Below are 21,283 nucleotides of genomic sequence, written 5' to 3'. Positions count from 1 at the left end.
CATTGTGTGAATATCATATGGTATGATAATTATAAAAGCCTCTGTGCCACAGTTCAGTACATATTTAGGTTATATGGTTCATTCTTTTGGAAATACTATCATTTATATTAACTAAAATACTTTTTTGTTGTTTTTTTCTGTTGTTTCTGGGGCTTCACCACTCCAGACTGATTTACCATGGACTGAAATTTCTTCCAGTGTAGGGGGTTGGGGGGCGGGCTTGAACCTAAGTTGCACACATGGCAAAACATCACACTAAGTGAACTATTTTTGAGCCCTAACTGAAATATCTTTAAGCAATACATGGCTGCACTTTTGCTTTCTGAAGGAGCCACTTCTAAAATGTGTGTTTTTCATTCCCTGAATAGCTAGGAAAGTGGCACAATGATGAAGCACAGGCCTTGCAAACATAATAAGGTCCCGAGTCCCATCCCTGGTGCTGCTTGTACCAGAGTGGTGCTCTGACTTCATTCTATCTCTCATAAATAAGTAAATAAATCTTTCAAAAGTGAGATGTAATCCTTTTGAATTCCATACAGTCTCATGCTATGTGTAATCTTTCACAGCTCACTCTTTCAGTGAGCTGCCATTTATACACTTCATCCTGAGTTGTACTTCACTCCTTTTCTCTCTGACAGATTGTTTCATTATGAATAGACCATCCTTCCTCTTACTAGTGAACATTTGGGTTGTTTCCAGTTTTCTGATGTGATAAACAGCGCTGCTTTAAACATTTGTTCATCTTCATAAATCCTGGTATACAGTTTTCTTAGGAGTAGAATTACTGGCTTGCAGAATATGTGAATGCTTCACTTCAGAAAACAACTTGGCATTCTTTTTTGGAATTGTTGTGCCAATTTAGACTCATTCCAGAAGTACACAGAGATCCCTTCGAACCACATCCTCTTCAATACACAGCATTATTATTTGGATGCCTGCCCTCTGAATGGTTGTAAGATATTATTTTACTGTGTTCTTGATCTGTATTTTACTATTTAAGAATGAGGTTGGTGGGGGCAGGTGGTGGTATACCTGGTAAAGTGCACACATTACAGTGTGCAATGGCCCTAGTTCAAGCCCCTGGTCCCCACATGCAGGGGAAAAGCTTCATGAGTGGTGAAGCAGGGCTGCGGGTGTCCCCCTGTGTCTTTCCCTATTTTCCCCTCCCTTCTTAGTTTCTCTGTTTCTGTTTAATAAATGAATAAATTAAAAAATTATTTATTTATTTTATTTATTCCCTTTTGTTGCCCTTGTTTTATTATTGTAGTTGTTGTTATTGATGTTGTCGTTGTTGGATAGGACAGAGAGAAATGGGGAGATATGGGGAAGACAGAGAGGGGGAGAGAAAGATAGATATCTATAGACCTGCTTCACCGCTTGTGAAGTGACTCCCCTGCAGGGAGTGGAGGGCTCAAACCAGGATCCTTACGCAGGTCCATTAACGCTTTGTGCCTCGTATGCTTAACCTGCTGCACTATCGCCCAACACCCCTAAATAAATTGTTTTTAAAAGAATGAGTTTGGATATTTCATCACATGCTTGTTACCCATATCTATTTTTTCTGTGTCATACCAGATCAAATGTTTTTCCATATTTTTTTTCTCCTATTTGATTACATGCCTTTTCAAAATAGTTAGGCAAAAATGTTCTTTATATGTGTAGTAAGTACCTTCTTCCAGTTTGGGGGGGAAAAAAAGCCAAGTTTTGGGTGGCAAATCTTTTCATCAGTAGCTGTTCTTAAATTAGTCTTGTCTTTTATTGTTGTTGTTTTTCGTCTTCTTTTTATCTTGTTAATGAAACACCTCACCAGTTTCTCAACAACTACCTATGTTTCCACTAAACTGAAAATTTGCTATTGGCATTGAAGTCCTTAGTTCATCAGTGGATGATTTTTGAGAATCCAGTTTCATTTTTTTCCATGTGATAATCACTTTTTTTCTTAGTTCTTTTTATTTACAGTCTTCATTTCCTCTAGGGAGCTACTATATGTGCTGGTCTGTTTTGAATTCCACTCTGTTCCATTAATACTTTGCCTGTCTCTATGCCAGTAACCTACAGCTATAGTCTGTGTAGCTTCATAATGAATCTGTTGTTTATTATAGCTATTCCTTATTTTTCTTCAAAATTTCTTTAGCTATGTTAAACTTTGTCCTTTCAATTTAAGAATTAACTTACCAAGTCCTTTGGAAAATTTGTTGGGCCCTCCTCTCTCCTACCCCCCCATCCCTCCCCATCACCCCCCCCCCCCCCAACACACACACACACACATACACACACACACACACTTCTAGGGCTTCACTCTGGGATGACTTTTTCAAATCAAAAGAGCAAGACAGACAAGCAAAAAGAGAGTAGCAAAGAAACCATAGCCCTGAAGCTTTCTTCAATGGAATAGGGACTGGACTCAAACCTGGGTGGCTCATATGACAGAACAGTGTGCTATCCTACTGAGCTATTTTGCCTTCCCCTTTTCTTCTTTTTATTGTGCTGAAACATAAGGACTGGGGAGAAAGCTTGGCCTGTTTGAACAACAGCATGCATGACTGAGTCATAAGTTCAGTCCCTTGTACTACCTTATGCCAGAGATGAGTAGTACTCTGGTTTCCCTCTTTCTTTGCTCTTTTTCATAATAAATAATAAACACATATTTAAAATCATGTAAAATTTCCATCTTAACCATTCTAAGTGGACTATTCAGAGCTATTAACTACATTCCTTCTAATTGTTTTGCAGCCATCATCATTATCTATCCTCATAATGGCTTTATAATGTTACTTGAAAGCTTATAACATTTTAGGTTCAAGGTTCATTCTTTCATTACGTTATAGATGTCAGTGCCCGTCTTCTTACAACTAGTAACACTGTTGTGAAAAGTCTGATGCCAGACTGGGTCTTGCTCTTGATTTTAACATATTCTTTTGCTCTGGAAGTTATTAGAGCATTTTCTTTGTAACTGTTTTTCTAAAAATTCTACTATAATATATCTTTTCCTCACCTGTCCTGTTGGTATTCTGTGCAGTTGCCCTTTAATAGTAAGTCACTTGTTTTAAAGTTAGGGAAGATGTTTCCCATTGTTTCCTTAGATATTTTCTCTTTTCCATTTAATTTTTTCTGTAGAATTCTTTGTTACCTGATATTACTCTCTGTACTTAAAAAGGTCTTAAGTTATGCATTCATTTATTTTTCTACCTCTTTGTCTTAGAGAATCCTTTATTATTTATTTAGTCTATGTTTCTAGAAAGGGATAGACAGAGAGGAAAGAGATGCCAAGGCACTGCCCCACCATCCAGGGACTTCTCTTGGATGCTACCCATAGTTCTCTCATGTGATGCTGGGGGAGTTAAGCCCAAGACGTCATGCAAGGTAAGGGAGACAGTGAAGTGCATACTCTACCTGCTGAGCTATCTCTTGATTTCTTTTTATCTTAGCTTCTAAATCACCAGTTTCTCTTACTATTATCTGTGTATCTTTATTTTCCTCATTGTCAACAGGACTTTATTCCTGCAGACCAACTTTTTTCAGATAGAGAGAGTAAAAAGACCACAGCAAGATGCTTCCTTCAATGCATTGGGGCATGGACCTTGAACCTAGGTAATGCACTTGGCAAAGCAACACACTATTCAAGTGAGGTATTTTGTCAGCCCTATATCTTATTTTTGATGTTCTTTTCTTATTAGAGTAAAAAATTGCTTCTTATGGTTAATGATCTTCCTTTATTACCTTTACCATACGTATCATGCTTAATTCTCCTTTTGAAGTCTATCTTAATAAATTTTCTCCTGTGAGTATATATTGTAGAGGAATTTCTTTTGGGGAGGCAGGGTGAGGGCACAGCAGTTGTTTATTTCAAAGTTCTCCTTAGTTAGACTGGTAAATTGTTCTCCTGAGGAAATTGGCTATTCTGTATGGAATTGACTAGTTCAAAAAGATTTAAGGTCAGATCTTTGATAGACCTAGTGGGATGGGAGAAATGAAAGATTCTAGAACATCAGAGCTACTCACTTGGGTTTGCAATCTCTCCTCCAAATGAGTAGGCTTACCATTCAAGGCTACACAGGTTGTACACTGCACACGTCCAGGAGACTATTCATTTAGAATTTGGTGGGAATGGTACCTCCTGGAGTTATGTCAAGTGACATTCTGTCCTATAGGTCTTCACCTTCACATCCTTAGAGAGAAGTAGCTTTAGAAGGAGGCAGTCACCTTTGCTTTAATCCACCTGTGCAGGTGGCTCAGTTCCTATCCACTGTCTTCAACTCCTCTTTCAGCAGGGCCTTGGCAACTTCCTTGATTTTATTTGCAACGGATTCCAGAACCAGTTCTCTGGGGGCAATGCAGACAATTTTTTTCAGTAAGAGGACTAGTCATGATTGTTCTAAGGCATCAGTGGGTGAGAGTGAGAACGGAGCTGGAGCTGCCATTACTATCTTGCTTAAATTCTCTGACATCTCCTTATAGTACAAGGTCACAACCTCTTTTCCATCCCTGTTCAAAAGAACCATACCTCTTTCTCTAAGTCTCCGAAGATAACACCTGAATTGCTTTGTTAAAAGGAATCAGCAGATACTGACTACTAATTTTTCATTTTGCATAACCCTAGGGTCTATAGCCTTTTTCCTCCTTCTTCATAAAATAATCTTACTTTAAAAAAATTTCCTTTTTGTATTCCAAAAGTAAATCAGATCTATTTCATATAAGCAAAGAGAGAATCACTACTACTGCATAGTTGTAACTACTGCTAACATTTTGGCTTATTGACCTGCCTGGGTTTTTTGTTTGTTTATTTGTTTGTTTTGTTTTTCATGTCTAGGTCTAAATTTTAGCTTTTTTTTTTTTTTTTTTTTGCTTTTGCTCTCAGTGTAATACAGTATTATTTTCTGACGCTTTGCACAATATTGTATAGAGTGGCTTTTTTATTGTATCAACTAGAGAAAAAATATTCTAGCTAGTTTTCTCTTTTTGACAACTGAAGGATTTCTCACTTCCTTTTATTAATATACTTTTGTAAACATTGTAGGTAACAATTATTCACAGCCATGATTATTTCCTTATGTTAAATTTTTACAAGTGAAATTTCAGTTCAAAAGCTTTGTAGAGTTCCATGCAGAGCTACTCTCAGGAAAGGTATATAATTAATCTTACAACTAGCTCTAGATAAGTAAATATAGAGATCACCTGCAGACATTTTGACTTTTTTTTTCTGATTTTCTTGAGTTTAAGTGTGAGCAGATGTTTTGTTTTTTTCTGTCCCCTTATTTTTCATTCTTTCACAGAGTCTGAAAGAGTTGCTTTGCTAGATTGTCCAGCTTGCTCATTTACTCTATATGTGCCCATTGTGCTTTTTCCATCAGCATTTTTTGCTTTGTGTCAGTTTTTTTTAAGACTTCTAACTTTGTTCTTTCTTTCAGAATATAATATTTGTCACTGAGGATATTAACTCTGATGTTTAATAAAATATCTTCTGTTTGATCTGTATGGTCTTCCTCTTCCATTCTTCTCTGCATGGGTAATGTATCTTTCTTTCCAGCATTCTCCTTAGGGGTTGTGAATTCTTAACTGTGAATTTATATCAGTGTTCCAGAATTCTATTTGCCTTGCCATTTCTGGTGATGCTGTAGTTTGCTGGCTGGCTGCAAGGTTTGAGGGGAAAGACTGAAGACCTACCTGTTGGGGCCCAAGGTTCCTATGTGTTCATATACTCAGGTCTTTCCCAGCTAGTCCATGTAAGTGTGGCTTCTAGTGGTGCTCCTGCCTCCCTCCTACTCAGAAGGATAGGAGGTTGCCTTTCCAGCTCCCTCAAGTGTCATTTCCCAACCAGGCAGCCTTCTTGAAATGTCTAAGTGCTCTTTTGTCCCTGTCTATGGGATGCTTAAACTGGTGCATCCCAGTCACCCCTCCTGCTATGTCCAGAGCCTGTTGTGTGCACGTGGGCTATTGTCTCCTGATCTGCCAGCTTTCTATTTTTTATTATTTCTCCTTCATGGGTCACTAAATGCTTTCAGTGCTTGCCTTCTTCCTTTTGTTTCTAAATATTTTTGTGAAACAGAAGAGTTGACTGGGTGTGTTAGACACATATTTTTATTTCTACTATCCAGAAAATCAGAACTTATGAGTTGGTTGTTAACCACATTATCCCAGAGTCAAATACATGAACTTCAGCTTGTCTTCTTAAAGGCAGTGTAATATTCATCTTTTTTTTTTTTTTGGATCCTCTCTGTCTCTACCTATTAAATGGTAAATTGTCACTGTGTGCACAAAGTTTTAACAGACTCTATCATAGTAAGGAACATTCAGTGTCTAATCTTTTCTTTTCTTTTCTTTTTTATTTAAGAAAGGATTAATTAACAAAACCATAGGGTAGGAGGGGTACAACTCCACACAATTCCCACCACCCAATCTCCATATCCCACCCCCTCCCCTGATAGCTTTCCCATTCTCTATCCCTCTGGGAGCATGGACCCGGGGTCATTGTGGGTTGTAGAAGGTGGAAGGTCTGGCTTCTGTCTGTAATTGCTTCCCCGCTGAACACGGGCGTTGACTGGTCAGTCCATATTTCCAGTCTGCCTCTCTCTTTCCCTAGTAGGGTGGGTCTCTGGGGAAGCTGAGCTCCAGGACACATTGGTGGGGCCTTCAGTCCAGGGAAGCTTGGCCGGCATCCTGATGACATCTGGAACCTGGTGACTGAAAAGAGAGTTAACATACAAAGCCAAACAAATTGCTGAGCAATCATGGACCCAAAGGTTGGAATAGTGGAGAGTAAGTGTTAGGGGGGTACTCACTGCAAACTCTAGTGTACTTCTGCTTTCAGGTATATATTTTGCAGTAGTTTACGGATATGTTTGAACATATGCTCTCTCTCACAGAAACTGGTGTATATCTAGGTTTTGGGACTTTGTTAGAAAGTGAACCACCTGGGATGGAATTAGAGTATACTATGAAAGGAAAGGTCTCACCCGAGTAATGAAGCTGAAGGGTTGTCATTCCACATGTGAAGTCTCTGAACACAGTCTGAAGTGAAGCATGTTGAGGTGGCAATCGTTGCGTTGGTTAGGTTGTAATCGGCAGATGCAATATTATTTGATATGGATTGGGAGAGGCATACGGGAAAGTGGGCCCTATCCAAGGATGCTACCAATTTCTACCAATATCTTTAATTTTCTTATTGAGCTCAGCTTGGTTAGTGGTGGTCCACAGAGAGACACCCCCCCAACCCCACCACCTCAATCCCCACACCTTTCCATTGATTTTATTTGAACTCAAGAATTTCTCCTTCTGGACCTCCTTCCACCTTACCTAGGACAAAAATTCTGACATTGCTTCTGCTCCCTCTGCAGCCCAGCTTCACCAGCTGGAAGGGCTACAGACCATTGGCGTCACCACCAACGGCATCAACCTGGCCCGGCTGCTGCCTCAGCTCCAGAAAGCTGGTCTAACTGCCATCAACATCAGCCTGGATACACTGGTGCCAGCCAAGTTTGAGTTCATCGTTCGTAGGAAAGGTGACCAGATGCAGGATGCAGGGAGGCGGACTCACCTGTGCTGTGGGCATGGCTGCCAACCTGGCTGTTCCCTCTATGTCTGGGCTGTAGAGGAACTCTTCCTTGCCCTTCACTTTCCCCAAATGTCCTTTGTCTCTGCGGCTGCCTCCTAGGAGACTTTATGTGACCAGAGACTAAAAATCAGTTACTGACTTCTCCCTACTCTACCCACAGCTTGTTCAGGGGTGAGGCACCAGAAGACAGAATTTTCAGTTTTATTTATTTTGTTGTCACCAGGGCTTTATTACTCTGTGTTGATTTTTTAACATAGAGAAAGGAAAGACACCACAGTACCAAAGCTTAAAGCTCCCTCTCATGCTGTAGAATTTGAATCTTGGGAGTTTATTCTGAGATAGGATCATCAGTTAAGCATCTATCTGTAAGGGCTCTGAGGTGGGAAAACGGAAGGTGTCTGTGGGATTCATTCACAATTGCTATCTGCTGCCTCCTTGTCTCTTGGAATGAGGACCAGAATAGTTGATCCTAACATCAGACCTGCCTTCCCATTTAGACTCCTGAAACTACCACCTTCTCCTTCTCCCTCTCCCCCTCCCCTCCCCTCCCCTTCCCCTTCCCCCTCCCCCTCCTCCTTCTCCTCCTCCTTCTTCTTTGTATTTGATAGAGAAATTGAGAGGGAAGGGAGATATAGAGAGGGAGAGAGACACCTGGAGCATTGCTTTACCTGTAATGAACCTTTCCCTTTGCAGGTGGGGATTGAGAGCTTGACCCTGAGTCCCTGTGCACTTCAATGTGTGCATTCATCCAGGTGCACCACCACCTAGCTCCACCCCACATCACCACCCTCTTTGGTAGAGTGAGAAACTTGAAGACCCTCCTGATAGTATTTTGTATAAAAGCTGTGCCTTGTTCTTCTCACTAGGTCACCCCAAATTACTGCAAGGAAATCATGGAGATGGTCACTCAACCACCCTTTTTAAAAATATTTTAATTTATGATGAATAGTGGGTTGCATGATTATAAGATTACAGTGTATAGTTCCCCCAACCACTCCCCTTTAGGGTAACTTTCCTGGTGTGAGTCACCTGTTGTGGACTATGGGTGGGGCCAACTTGCTGGATGCTCTCAAACATCTGGACTCCCAAGTGAGCAGAGGGGAGGGAGGTATCCAGAAAAGCCAACCCAGGATCCCAGTTTTCATAGGTAAAACTCACATTCACAGGGATCACTTCCCATCCCAGGACAGCCCCACACCTGGGAGGTGCTCAGTGAGGGCAAACAGAGTAGATGAGCCAGCAGTCAGTGAGTTTGAGACATCCCTAATGTGGAAATGGGGAAACTTGCAATTTTTAAGCATTTCTTTTTTTAAAATTTTTTTATTTATTTGTTTGTTTTTGGATAAAGACAGAGAGAAATTGAGAGAGAAGGGGGAGATAGAGAGGAAGAGAGACAGAGAGACACCTGCAGACCTGCTTCACCACTTGTGAAGCAACTCCCCTGCAGGTGGGGAGCCAGGGGCTCGAACTGGGATCCTAACTGGTCCTTGCACTACATGTGCTTAACCCACAGCGCTACAGCCAGACTCCCTAAGCATTTCTTTCTTAATTTTCCATGGATGTGTAAGAGCCACCAGAGTGTTGCTCAGTTGTATGTCATATGGAGATCAAACCTAGGGCCTCAAGTGTACAAAGCATATATTGTCCTGGGGAATCCTACGTTCAGAGAGGGGGAGTGAGCCCTCCTGTAGGCCTCTGCCTCTTGCTGGGCCTCAATTTCCTCAGCTACATGGAAAATTCACCTAAGTCAGGGTTCATACATTCTGGTCCACAAGCCAAATCTGAGATGTGCCCCCTCCCCCTTCATTCTACACTGAAAACCAAGGCCAGATTTTTTTTTTTCCAGTTCTACACTTTAATGATAGGGAATGTCAACTGGGAACCCCATTTCAGCAGAGCTATTATCCCTGCAGAATGAAGTTTAGTCTTCCATTTCCTTTGTGTGAATTTATTACAAAATATACTCAATTAACATACGCTGAGTTTGCTCAGCCTTGATGATATCTATTTACATAATAGCCTCAATTCTTTTTACTCTGGACCTGCAGAGCCTAAAACATTTACTATGTGGCCCTGACCCTGGCAATCTCCCAGGCTCCTTACTATTCCAGAGAGTCCCTGAATTTGAGGGGTGAGGAGAAGGGAAAGTGTTCTGGACTTGGATTGCTCTCCCTCCCAGGCTTCCACAAGGTCATGGAGGGTATCCACAAGGCCATCGAGCTGGGCTACAGCCCTGTGAAGGTAAGAGTCTACTGGTGCTGAATGGGGTCTGCCTCCTCCACTGGGGTAACCTTCCACTGCCAGCTCCCAGCCCTGCCCTGTACCCCCTCAAGGAAAGGGAGACCATCAGTGTGCCCCCCCCCCCATGCCGCCTCCCAAGCTAAGGAGAACTGGAGTAAAATGGGGAGAGACTAGGAATGGTGCCCCCTAGTGGAGAGCCTGAGCAGATACCAGGCCCCCAAAGCTTAACCCTGTAGATTATAGGGGTGCAGCCCTTGTGGTCCCATTGTCCCCTGGCCAGGTAAACTGTGTGGTGATGCGAGGCCTGAATGAAGATGAACTCCTGGACTTCGTGGCCTTGACAGAGGGCCTCCCCCTGGACGTGCGCTTCATAGAGTACATGCCCTTTGACGGTCAGTGGCACGGGGTAGGCGAAAGAAGGGAAAAAGGAGATTGGGCCTGTTGTCAAGGCTTAATCAGGGCCACTCTGAGAGCTTGGGGGACTCTGCTGAGAGCTCCAGGGAGAGCTGTATGGGAGGAGAGTCTGGCTTATTACTCTGTTGTGTGCATGTGCATACATGGAGACATTTCTCTGGGATGGGACCCAGTGGGGTTCACCCAGTAGAACACACAGGTTGTCATGGGCAAGCCCCTGGTCCCCACAAGCAGGGGGATGTATCATGAGGAGTGGAGCAATGCCGTAGGCTTATCTCCTCTCTTCCTTCCTATCTTTCCATCTGTCAGGAAAAAAAAAAAGCCACTGGAAACAGTAGAGTCATGTAGCCATCAAGTCCCATCAATAACCCTGGTGGAAAAAAACTTAAGAGAAAATATTTTTAAAGAAACTGAAGATGGGGGAGGGTCTGCACAACAGAGGTTACGATTGCAATGAGGCTTCTCAGCATCAGATGTAGGTCTGATTTGATCTACCTATTATAGGCAGGGGCCCCTGACTTGATTGTTGGGCTGAGTGGTTGACTAGATCTGAAGACCCCAGGCCCTTGTTACTCTGTGACTCAGGAACTTCCAACCCCAATGCAGGTAACAGGTGGAACTTCAAGAAAATGGTCAGCTACAAAGAGATGCTCAACACCGTCCGGCAGCGGTGGCCAGAGCTGGAGAAACTGCCTGAGGAGAAATCCAGCACTGCCAAGGTGGGGTACAGGGCAGGAGCCTGGAGCTGCACTGAGGTCAGTGTGCAGTGATGCAGCACTGTGTCATGTAGGCAGGAAGCCTTGCAGTGCCATGGCACTGCAAGGCTTCAGCTTTTTTTTTTTCTTTTATAGATGAAAAAGCAGGTTTAGCATGGCATCAGGGCTAAGTAGTGTGCTGTGGGGCAGAAACACATCAGTGAGTGGTGGGGCAGATGCTCATCCCCCTCTTCCATGGACCTTCTCTGGCTGTTCTGCCCACAGGTCCCTGTATCCGTAGTAAGGCAGGTGTATCAAGCGGGACAGGTGTGCAGAGCTCTAGCCATCTGTCGCACCAGTGAATTCTGCAGGACTTCCTGAGGGACTCATCCGGAGATGGTTCCAATGACGGGGAGTCAGAACTAGGGCTCAGCCACCCATCTTTCTGCTGTTCTTCACTCCCTCATCCCATCCCTACAGGCCTTTAAAATCCCTGGATTCCAAGGCCAGGTCAGCTTCATCACGTCCATGTCTGAGCATTTCTGTGGGACCTGCAACCGATTGCGAATCACAGCTGATGGGAACCTCAAGGTGAGTGTCCCTTTCCTCCCAACAACCCCTGGCCACCTCTGTTTTCTGAATTCCTTTTCTTCCATGGCCCCCATGATCGGAAGAGAGATGATTAGGGCGTGTGCTGGTGGTTACTCTGGTGCATCGGTGAGGGTGAGCTCATGGACACTTTCTTTCCTTCCTTGATTGTCCAGAAATAGCTTCTAGTTGCTTGGAAAAACCACTCTCCATGACTTTGCCTCAAGGAGGGAGGGGGAGTGAAGTATCAGGGTGTGCATTTTGTTCCAGTTTCCACCCTAGCTGGCCCCTTCCACCAGGCCAGGGGCTGAGCTCAGAAGCCAGTGTCTGTTACCCATATCTAATCAGCATGGATTGAGCTATCAGCCCTGTGGGGGTGTCATGGAGGCATAGACATGCCTGTTCACTTTAAGGGGTATAAATGTTCACTGAGAGGATGAGCGTGTAGTAGCAGCCTGTGATCTTTGCCCAATGACTGGCTATGAGGGTGGTGGACCCTGAGGGCACACTGTGGACTTTGGTGAGTTTTGAGGAATGGGTAGGGTATGTGAAGGTACAAGAGGCTGCCTCTTTGGGGTAGCTTGCAGATCAAAAACCCATAGAGATATGGAGAGACCACAGTAGGGAGGGTTTGAACACTCAGATAAAAGGAACAGAGTATACTCTGTGATAGCAGGGCACCAGCCCAAGTTTCTGAGTGGGTGGGACTGAAATGGGGGGGTAGGTGTGGGCAGACATGATTTTTCACTTGTATTTTAGGAAGAATATTTGGAAACAGGAACACTGACTAGGTTACCATGTAGCAATGTTCGATACTTAAAAGTGTAGGGTGAACATGGGATGGAAGGATGCAGGAAATGGGTACAGCATGTGGAGAGAGGAGAAAAAAAGGCATGCGGGTGGATGGTCAGCTCTGGGTCCTGTTTAGCATTGCAAGAGAGGGAGGTTATGATGGGTTGGATTTAGATGCCTTGACTTTGACATCTGGTTTTTGGTTGTCATGAGTGCTTCATCACTCCAAGTCAATTTTTTTTTTTTTTTAGATAGCTGGAAAAAGAGAGACAGAGGGAGATAGGGGGAAATCCCATGGCTCTTAAGCTCCTTCCAGGGCAGTGGCAGCCTGACTAGAGCCTAGGTGGTGTGCATAGTAAAACAGGTGCATTACCAAGGTGAGTAATTTTGCTGGATTGAATATATTTGGAACCATCCAGCAGGCTGTTAAAAAAGCTAGTGGAGTTACCTTGGAGGTTATCTGGTGGTTATCATGCATCTATGAGGTCCTGGGTTCCATCTCTGTTATCATATATGCCAGAGTAATGCTCTGGTTCCATTTAATTAATAAATAGATCTTTTAAAATATTTTATTATTTTAATGAAAGAGAGAGAGGGAGAGAGAAGGGGAGACAAAGAGAAAGATTGAAGCTAGAACACTACTTAGTTCTGTCTTATGGTGGTGCTGGGGTTAATTCTGGGAATTCTGAGCCTCAGGCATGAAAGTCTTTTGCATAGCCACTATGCTGTCTCCCCTTTCCTAAATAAATAAATCAGGAGGGTGAAGGGAGAGAACCTAGAGGATTTTCCTGGACTGGAGATACAGTATTGACTTGGAGTCTAAGTGGTATCTATTGTAACACTGATACAGGGCCCCTGCTGGAAATGAAAGGCTGGATTTTGTAGACACTGTAATAAGACAGTTCACAATGACTATAAGAGATGTTGGAAGGCTCCGGACAGCAGTGGCTAATAGCAGCTCCCGCCCTGGGGGAAAGGAAGTGGGAGGAAGTGGTGTCACTGAGGCTGAGCAACCTGGAACCTGGCAGGGTAGCCTTCTGGCTGTGTGTAACTATGGAGGACACAGCCACACCCTAGACCTCAACTGGACAGAAATGTCCCACCTTTTCCTTCTCAGCCCTCAAATCTACCACTAGCCAAGCCTAGATAAAAACCAGTCAGAGGAAAACTCTCAAGCCTGCACTTCCTTTGCTGCTTCTCCACTGGTGTGGGGCCAAATGTCTATCAGGGGCTTGTCAAACATTATTCTGTCTTTGTGTCCACTGTCTTATTCAAGCTAGCACCCAGTAAGTGCTCTACCAACTTTGATGGGAGGGTGGTATCTTGCTTGCTGGGATGCACCCATTCCTGAGCTCCCCTGTGTACCCTGTCTCTTAGAAGCCAAGAAGCACTCAGTCGAGTTTAAATCACCTCAGGACACCGTCCCCATCTGTCTTCCACCACAGTTGGGGAGGAAGGTCTCAAATGGGAGTGAGTATGAGGCTGGAACAGGGGGAGGGCAGGCACTGTCCCTGAGCTAGAGACCAGAATGGGAGCTGAAGTGAAAAAGGTATATGTCACTTCCCATGTTCACCTGTGAAGTCGGTTCTCATGACCATATAGAAATCATATGAAATATCTGAGGAGGAAGATGGATCTGGATTTTGTTCCTGTTTTTCTGTTGCCAACTAAGTAAGTTTCCTAAGTGTACTCTTCAAGTGGAAGGCAATATGATTCACTCTGATGCAGGCCTTGGGATGTCTGTGCTTCCTGCCCTCCGCCTTCTCTGGCTTCTTTCTCCTTACAGCACCTCCTGATCCCAACCGCAAAAGTCCTATCCTGGCTTATCAGCTTATGGAGAAGGGGTGAACTAATGAAGGGGATACCTACTCACCTTGGAAGGCCAGGGTTCATGGGACAAGGGAGGCTGGCTGTCCTCACCTCCATGGTGACCCCCTGCAGGTCTGCCTTTTTGGAAACTCAGAAGTGTCTTTACGGGATCACCTGCGGGCTGGGGCTTCAGAGGAAGAACTGTTGAGAATCATCAGGGCCGCTGTGGGCAGGAAGAAGCGGCAGCATGCAGGTACCTGACTGGAGTGGGGCAGATCTGGGCTGGTGGGGAGGAGACCATGACCCAAGACGGATAGCAGGAGAGCCAGTTTGGGAGTGAGAGGACTCAGGGAAGGTTGGGTGGGAGGAGCCAGTGGGAATCACTTCCACTCCCTCTGGTTGGACCTCTAGACTTGCTGCATGCTGATAGTTCACCTTCCTGGAGGGAGTGGACACAACAAAGATTGCAGGGGAGCAGGAATTCCAGGTTCTTTGGGGCTGTTATATGGGTGGGAGGCTCAGAAGTGTGTCATGGCACCTCTTTCTTCCATCTCTCACAATGCCTGCTGCTGTCACAGAGGGCAGGGTCCTGAATGTCCATGCACTGCTCTGGGCTCTGTCCTGGGTGGCTATGCATTGTGCAGTAGAGACTCTGGGTCAGAGCAAAGGAGTATGTCATGCCACTGCGTGCCACTGATTTTAGTCAACTCTCCTTTCCCCTTCCCCTTCCTTTCCCTTTCCCCCTGCTTCCCCCCTGCAACCACCTCCCCCACACCCATCTTTCCCTTACCCCAGGCATGTTCAATATTTCCCAGATGAAGAACCGGCCCATGATCCTCATCGGTGGGTGAGCCATCAGTACGTAACCAGTCACCCTTGTCATTTGGGGATCATGTGTGGGAGGGGCCCCTACCATAAGGCCACCTCCCAGTTCCTGCATCTCATTCTGGTTTTCTCATCCAGATTTTTTCTTTATTCATCTTTTCTTAATCCTTCCAACCTTGACTCTTTTTTGCTACTCCGTACACACAGTTCTTTCCTTAGTACACATGCCATAGAAATCATTGTCCTGTCTCAATAGAAATCATGGCAGATGTTCTCCAGATGTGTGATTATTAAGTTAGCTCTTTAAAAGAGAAAGGAAGGAAGGAAAAGTAATGAAAGAAAGAAAGAAAAGAAAGAAAGAGACAGAAAGAGAAGAAAGATAGTTCCTACTTAAGACAGATACCCACCCCCAACATAACCCCCATTCTGGAATCTCCCTGCCCCTCTGTAGTCCAGTCTGTGCATATACCTGGATCACCAGCACCCAGTGAATGGAGCTGTATTGCCCTCGCCCCTTGGTAGAGATACTGAGGCTGCTACTCATCTCCAGGAGAGGATAACCAGGATCACTGCTGTCTGATTCTTTAACTCCCAGGAACTTCTGTGCTCAGGGCATCTCTCATGTACAGAGAGTGTATCAAAGCAATCCATATTGCTGTGTTTTTCTTTAGCCACATGGAGTTTCTAGTTTTGGGAAACTGGACCACAAGAAGCTTTAGGGACACTGTTCCCTTTGGCATAAGCTCAGACTAGAGCATGAGAGACCTCACCCTCTCAGTCATTGCCAGACCTAGCACCTGGATTATACCACAAGGCAGTGAGAAAAACTACAGGAGGAATTCCTTTCTCCAGAGATTAAGGTCAAGTGACTCCCAATAGCCTAGAGCAGAGAAGGCTAGAGTGGACCACTCAGAGAGGAAAGAACAGCACCCCCAAAGGCCTTCACTGAGGAGAAAGCGTCACCATCTCTCTTCCTCACCTCTAGCATCATTTTATTTTTTTTTTTAAATCATATTTTATTATTTTTTAGAGACAGAGAGAGAGTGAAAGAGACCATAGCACAAAAGCTTCCTTCCTTGTGGTAGGAGCCAAACTTGAACCTGGGTTGTGTACATGGCAAAGCAGCGCTCTATCTCGGTGAGCCATTTAATTCATCATAGCACGATCTTGAGCTGTGCAGACATACCTACATAGCAAAGAATGTGTGTGTGTGTGTGTGGGGGGGGGGCTGAATGTTACCCACAGTGGGGAGGTTGTACTTCTGACATTGACAAGACTGGGGGCCCAGAGCATGATGGAAAACTGGAAGTTGGGAAACTTATTTGCTTCATCAGAAATATTATGTTATTATCATTACTATTATAGCTAAAGCACTGTCTATCCAGATCTTAGGATGGTGGGAGGGACTGAACCTAATACCTCAGAGCTTCAGGCATAAAAATATGTTACATAAACTGGTATGCTAGTATTGCATTCCAGGATACAAAGTAAACTATGCTGGTTTCTACAAGTTCAAGAGTTGCCTAGAGTAGGATCTTTCACACTTCCATGTGCATATGCATTGTTTGGGAATGTTGCTATTTCAGATTCATATATGGGAGGTACATGGTAAGGTTCTGCATCTCTAAAGAGGTCCCAGATAGTTCTGGTTCTGCATGCCCATGGACCACCCTTTGAGCAATGAGTCTGTAAGTTCCCAAGGTTTTCAGAACTGTCTGAGTCAGTTCATCACATTGTATCCACTTGAAATGTGCTTGAGGAAGCTTGGAAATATTAGTTAAATCAATTAAGCATTTTCCTTAGTGTCTAGTTTACAAGTTACATAAGTTACATCATTACTGTTAAATATATATATATATTTGCCTTCAGGGTTATTGCTGGGGCTTGCTGCCTGCACTATGAATCCACTGTTCCTGGAGGCCATCCCCCCTTTTTGTTGTCCTTATTGTTGTTGGATAGGATAGAGAGGAGGACAGAGAGGGGGAAGAGAAAGACAGATACCTGCAGACCTGCTTCACTGCTTGTAAAGCGACCCCTGCAGGTGGAGAGCCGGGAGCTCGAACCGGGATCCTTAACACTGGTCCTTGTGCTCTGTGCCATGTGTGCTCAACCCACTGTATTACCGCCCGGCCCCCTTACTGTTACTCTTTTAGAATGAAATAATGGTAAAAGTTAACCATAATTGGTGATTCAAGCAGAGACCTTACTCTCATTTTAAGAAAGGGAAGAAACATGAAGAGGTCATCAATGAAGGCCTCAGTGCTCAAGCCTTAAGTATTTCTTAGAGCACTAAGAAGGTTTTTTCGAGGCACACCCCCATATTCACTGCTGATCAGCCAAAGCCACTGTCCTCCGTCATGCTGGTGAGAAAGGGTTATAGAATTGCATTCTGGGGGTTCTCTATCTTCAATTTTCCCCCTCTCTTTTCATAATGCTTTTTGCTCTTCATTCTGTTCTACCTAGTGTGAAAAAGAAAACTCAAGGTGGGGTAGAACAAGGCTGGGAGAAAAGATAGGGGACAAATTATCAGCCTTTTGGTTTTAGTGTTCTCTTTCCTTCTTGCCTTCCAGAGTTGCCTGTGCTGCTCCAAGATTCTCCACCAGCCATTCCCAGCATTTCCTCCTGGGACCCCCTCCACGTTCAGGGTCTGAGACACAGACTGAGCTTCTGCAGCCATATAGTGACTTTGTGGCAGGGAATCTGGGTACCCCAGACCCCTCTTCTTGGCTGGCAGTGGCTGGGGTTTGGTACACCTCGGAGACACTGCAGTTCCCATCTAGACCCAGATGCCAACCGAGAGTGCCTTAACCCAGTGTCCCAGACTCCTGCTACCCCCTCAGGACCCCTACCAACCTCAGGCCAACTAACCCATGTGGACAAAGAAGGTCAGGCAGCTATGGTAGATGTTGGCAAGAAGCCTGACACAGAGCGAGTGGCTGTGGCTTCAGCTGTAGTCTTTCTGGGACCCGTGGCCTTCAAGCTCGTCCAGGAGAACCAGCTGAAGAAGGGTAATGCCCTGGTGGTGGCCCAGCTGGCAGGCATCCAGGCAGCCAAGTTGACCAGCCAGCTGATTCCTCTGTGTCACCACGTAGCCCTGAGCCACATCCAGGTGCACCTGCAACTGGACAGCACACACCACACTGTGACCATCCAGGCATCTTGCCAGGCTCGGGGTCCCACTGGGGTGGAGATGGAGGCCTTGACCTCAGCTGCTGTGGCTGCCCTAACTCTGTATGACATGTGCAAGGCTGTCAGCAGGGACATTGTGCTGGGGGAGATCAAGCTCATCAGCAAGACTGGGGGCCAGAGGGGAGACTTCCATCGGTCTTAGAGCTGTACCCCCACCCCCCACTTCCATCTATGACCTAGTCAGGGCAAAAGACAAGGTACAATTTTAACCAGGAGAAAAGATCAACGTCAAGATCCTTCAGTTCTGTCACTGTTACTTTCAGCCCATAAGAACCTGATACACGCCCATCCCCTTAACCTCTAGGATAATCAAGGACCTGTGAGACTTCCTTTCATCAGAGTGAAAGCCAGTAGGCCCTTCAGCCTTCCAGAAAAATAGGGTCATGGAGAGGAGTCATTGTAAGCAGTGTTAGGGCACCAAACAATCATATCCTATTACTGGAGACACCACTTGGCGAGTCTAGCTCACCACTACTCATTTTGGGTTTTCTCTTCTCCTACTTGTCTGGGGAGAGATTAAGGGCTCACTGTGCAGAGGAACCCACTTAGAGGAGGAAAAGCACAGCTTGCATTAAGAATGTATCCCTGGGAGTCGGGCGGTAGCGATGCGGGTTAAGTGCACATGGCACAAAGCGCAAGGACCGGTGTAAGGATCCCGGTTCAAGACCCCGGCTCCCCACCTGCAGGGGAGTGGCTACATAAGCGGTGAAGCAGGTCTGCAGGCGTCTTTCTCTCCCCTTCTCTTCCCTTCCTCTCTCCATCTCTTTCTGTCCTATCTAACAATGAGGACATCAGTAACAACAATAATAACTAAACAATAAAAAAACAAGGGCAACAAAAGGGAATAAATAAATCATAAAAAAAGAATGTATCCCTTCTCCCCTCCTGTGGCTTTGTCTTCCCATGTGTGTGGAGCCACGCTCCTCGCCTTTCCTCTGCCTCTCCATTCCTTACTCCTCTTTAGAGAGCCAGTGACTCTCTCCATCAGACTTGCAGGCTGTCAGCTTGGCATCTGCACCATCCCACCAGCTCCCCTTCCTCAGTCCCACCCCCCGGCTCCCCAACAGGATACACCAGAGCAGCCATAGCCCTGAAGACTCCTGACCAAACACACAGCCCGCATCACTTCATTCTGGAACATTCAGGGAAAGAAGAGAGCCAGAGATTGCCTTCACTCTCACAGAGCACAAATAAAGTCACAATGCCAACTTTGGAGATGATAGATAAGATGCTTCTCTGTAGATAAGACCCAGCTACTTCATACTCATTCCCCTCACCCTATCCCCAGGCCCATATCCCTTCAGGAAGAAGAGAATCAGAACTACTGGAAAGGTCAAGGGGTGGGGGCATAATTTCTGTATATTCTTCCCTTCCCTGTGGGAGAAGGTTAAGAATGGGAGCATAAACATGTTCCCATCTAGGGCCAGCAAGGTTTAGCTCACCTGGATGGTGCACCTGTTTTGCCATGTATGTAAGTAGCCCAAACCCAGCCCCCACTACACTAGAGAAAGTTTCAGTGCTGTGGTATCTTTCTCTTTCTGTCTGAAAAAGTCGACTTAGAGCTGTGAAGTCTCAGCGAAGACAGAGGAAATAAAACCTTGAGATGGAATTGTGATAGGCTATGAGGTTTTGACAACCCCACCTCACCTTTTTATGGATGGAGGTTTTATTTTCTCTGCCTTCATTGGGATGTCACAATTCTTGGGGAGTAGTCTGAGGCTCTCAGTTTCCACGTCCCCAAACAGCACTCATTACCGCTGTTTTAACATGAATGGATACTTTTTTTTTTTTTTTTGTCTCCAGGGTTATCACTGGGGCTCAGTGCCTGCACTAGGAATCCACTGCTCCTGGAGGTTATTTTTTCCTTTTTTTTTGTTTTTGTTTTTTGTTGTTGCCCTTGTCTATCGTTGTTGTTGTATAGGACAGAGAGAAATGGAGAGAGGAGGGGAAGAAGACAGGGGGAGAGAAAGATACACACCTGTAGACGTGCTTTACCGCCTGTGAAGCAACCCCCCTACAGGTGGGGAGCCAGGGGCTTGAACTGGGATCCTTATGCTGGTCCTTGCACTTCGCACCACGTTCACTTAACCCACTGCGCTACTGCCCAGCCCCCGAATGGACACTTTCAGATCGATCCCAAGTGGGCGCCCCCAGTCTGCCAGCCCTCTGCCCTACACACCCATGTGCTGGTGAACGTTTTAACAACCAGTTTTTGAGAAGAGAAAAATTTCTGAGACTCATTTAGGGCAGTTCTACAAGCTGGCTTGCAGAACTCCTGCACATGCTCCATGTGGGGTGCTCAGCTGGCTCTGACACTCCACCGGCTGTAGCCACTGGCACCCCAGCACACCTCCAGTCCTCTCGGGGGAAGAAGGCACGTGTCTCAAGGCAGGTTGGATGGGGATGGTATGGATTTAATTTTTTTAGTATTAGTATTTCTTACAAAAAAAAGGTGCAGGCAAAAAGGATGCTGTCAACTTTGTACATTAGCCTCATTTGTCATCAGAGATAGCTGGTGTAGGCAGCGCTACAGTGAAGGCATCCCTGGCAGGTGGGAGGGGAGAAGGGGTAGCTGCCCCCTAGCTGGTGAACTTGGGATGAGGGTGGGGGAAGAACCTGGACCAGACTCTTCCTCACCCACCTGGAGAATTTCCTATTCCCACAGCCCTTTCTTCCGTCACAGAGGAGCGGGATGGGTACTGTCACCAAGGGGACAGGCTGCATTGAGTTAACTCGATTTTACACTGGACACAAAATTAAACAGCTGGAGGAGACATTTTCCCCAAAGATGAGAACAGTGCAGGGAAAGCAAAACCAAGAAACAAATATAACGGGCATAACCAATTAGCGTCTCAAGGACCAACACAACAGCTGGTCTGCACAGGGCACCAGCCCCTTCTTGCTGAGTTAGTCCTGATGGTCCATGGTCCAAGGCACTGTTGGAGATCTAGCTACTGTGGTCTTTTGTTTCAGAGCCATGGCCAGATCTAGAAAATAATAAATAGAAATGGAGTCGTCTCACAGGGTAAGAAGTCTGAGCCCTGGGACAATGCATGTGTCTTGCTGTAAATGGCTGAACCAAACTGTTTATTCTGCAGATCCAATATGTAAGTGGCCAGCTTCCACAATACTTTCTTGATGTGTATCCTGTCTTCCATGGTGGGTGGGAATGGATTTT

The 21,283-nt window shown here is 45.2% G+C and overlaps 1 protein-coding gene across 4 annotated transcripts in view; it reads left to right on the top strand.

Moving 5' to 3' along the window:
* The window catches only part of MOCS1 (molybdenum cofactor synthesis 1), a 33,504-nt gene extending 14,528 nt beyond the window's left edge, over nucleotides 1-18,976 (top strand). For 2 of the 4 annotated variants that reach the window (XM_016185879.2, XM_060189748.1), the window contains 8 exons: nucleotides 7,335-7,499; nucleotides 9,732-9,793; nucleotides 10,074-10,185; nucleotides 10,814-10,926; nucleotides 11,383-11,493; nucleotides 14,224-14,344; nucleotides 14,887-14,934; nucleotides 17,487-18,976. In XM_016185879.2, the coding sequence (XP_016041365.1) occupies nucleotides 7,335-7,499; nucleotides 9,732-9,793; nucleotides 10,074-10,185; nucleotides 10,814-10,926; nucleotides 11,383-11,493; nucleotides 14,224-14,344; nucleotides 14,887-14,934; nucleotides 17,487-18,247 (1,493 nt within the window). In that variant the 3' untranslated portion in view covers nucleotides 18,248-18,976. Of the gene's footprint in view, nucleotides 1-7,334; nucleotides 7,500-9,731; nucleotides 9,794-10,073; nucleotides 10,186-10,813; nucleotides 10,927-11,382; nucleotides 11,494-14,223; nucleotides 14,345-14,886; nucleotides 14,950-17,486 lie in introns of all 4 variants that reach the window. The other 2 variants (XM_007517799.3, XM_016185880.2) reach the window with 2 other exon arrangements.
* Nucleotides 18,977-21,283: the final 2,307 nt, after the last annotated feature.

This window comes from Erinaceus europaeus, chromosome 4 (genome assembly GCF_950295315.1).
Source record: "Erinaceus europaeus chromosome 4, mEriEur2.1, whole genome shotgun sequence".
NCBI lineage: Eukaryota > Metazoa > Chordata > Mammalia > Eulipotyphla > Erinaceidae > Erinaceus > Erinaceus europaeus.
Note: the sequence above shows the minus strand (reverse complement) of the source record. Positions and strands in the feature narration are given on the sequence as shown.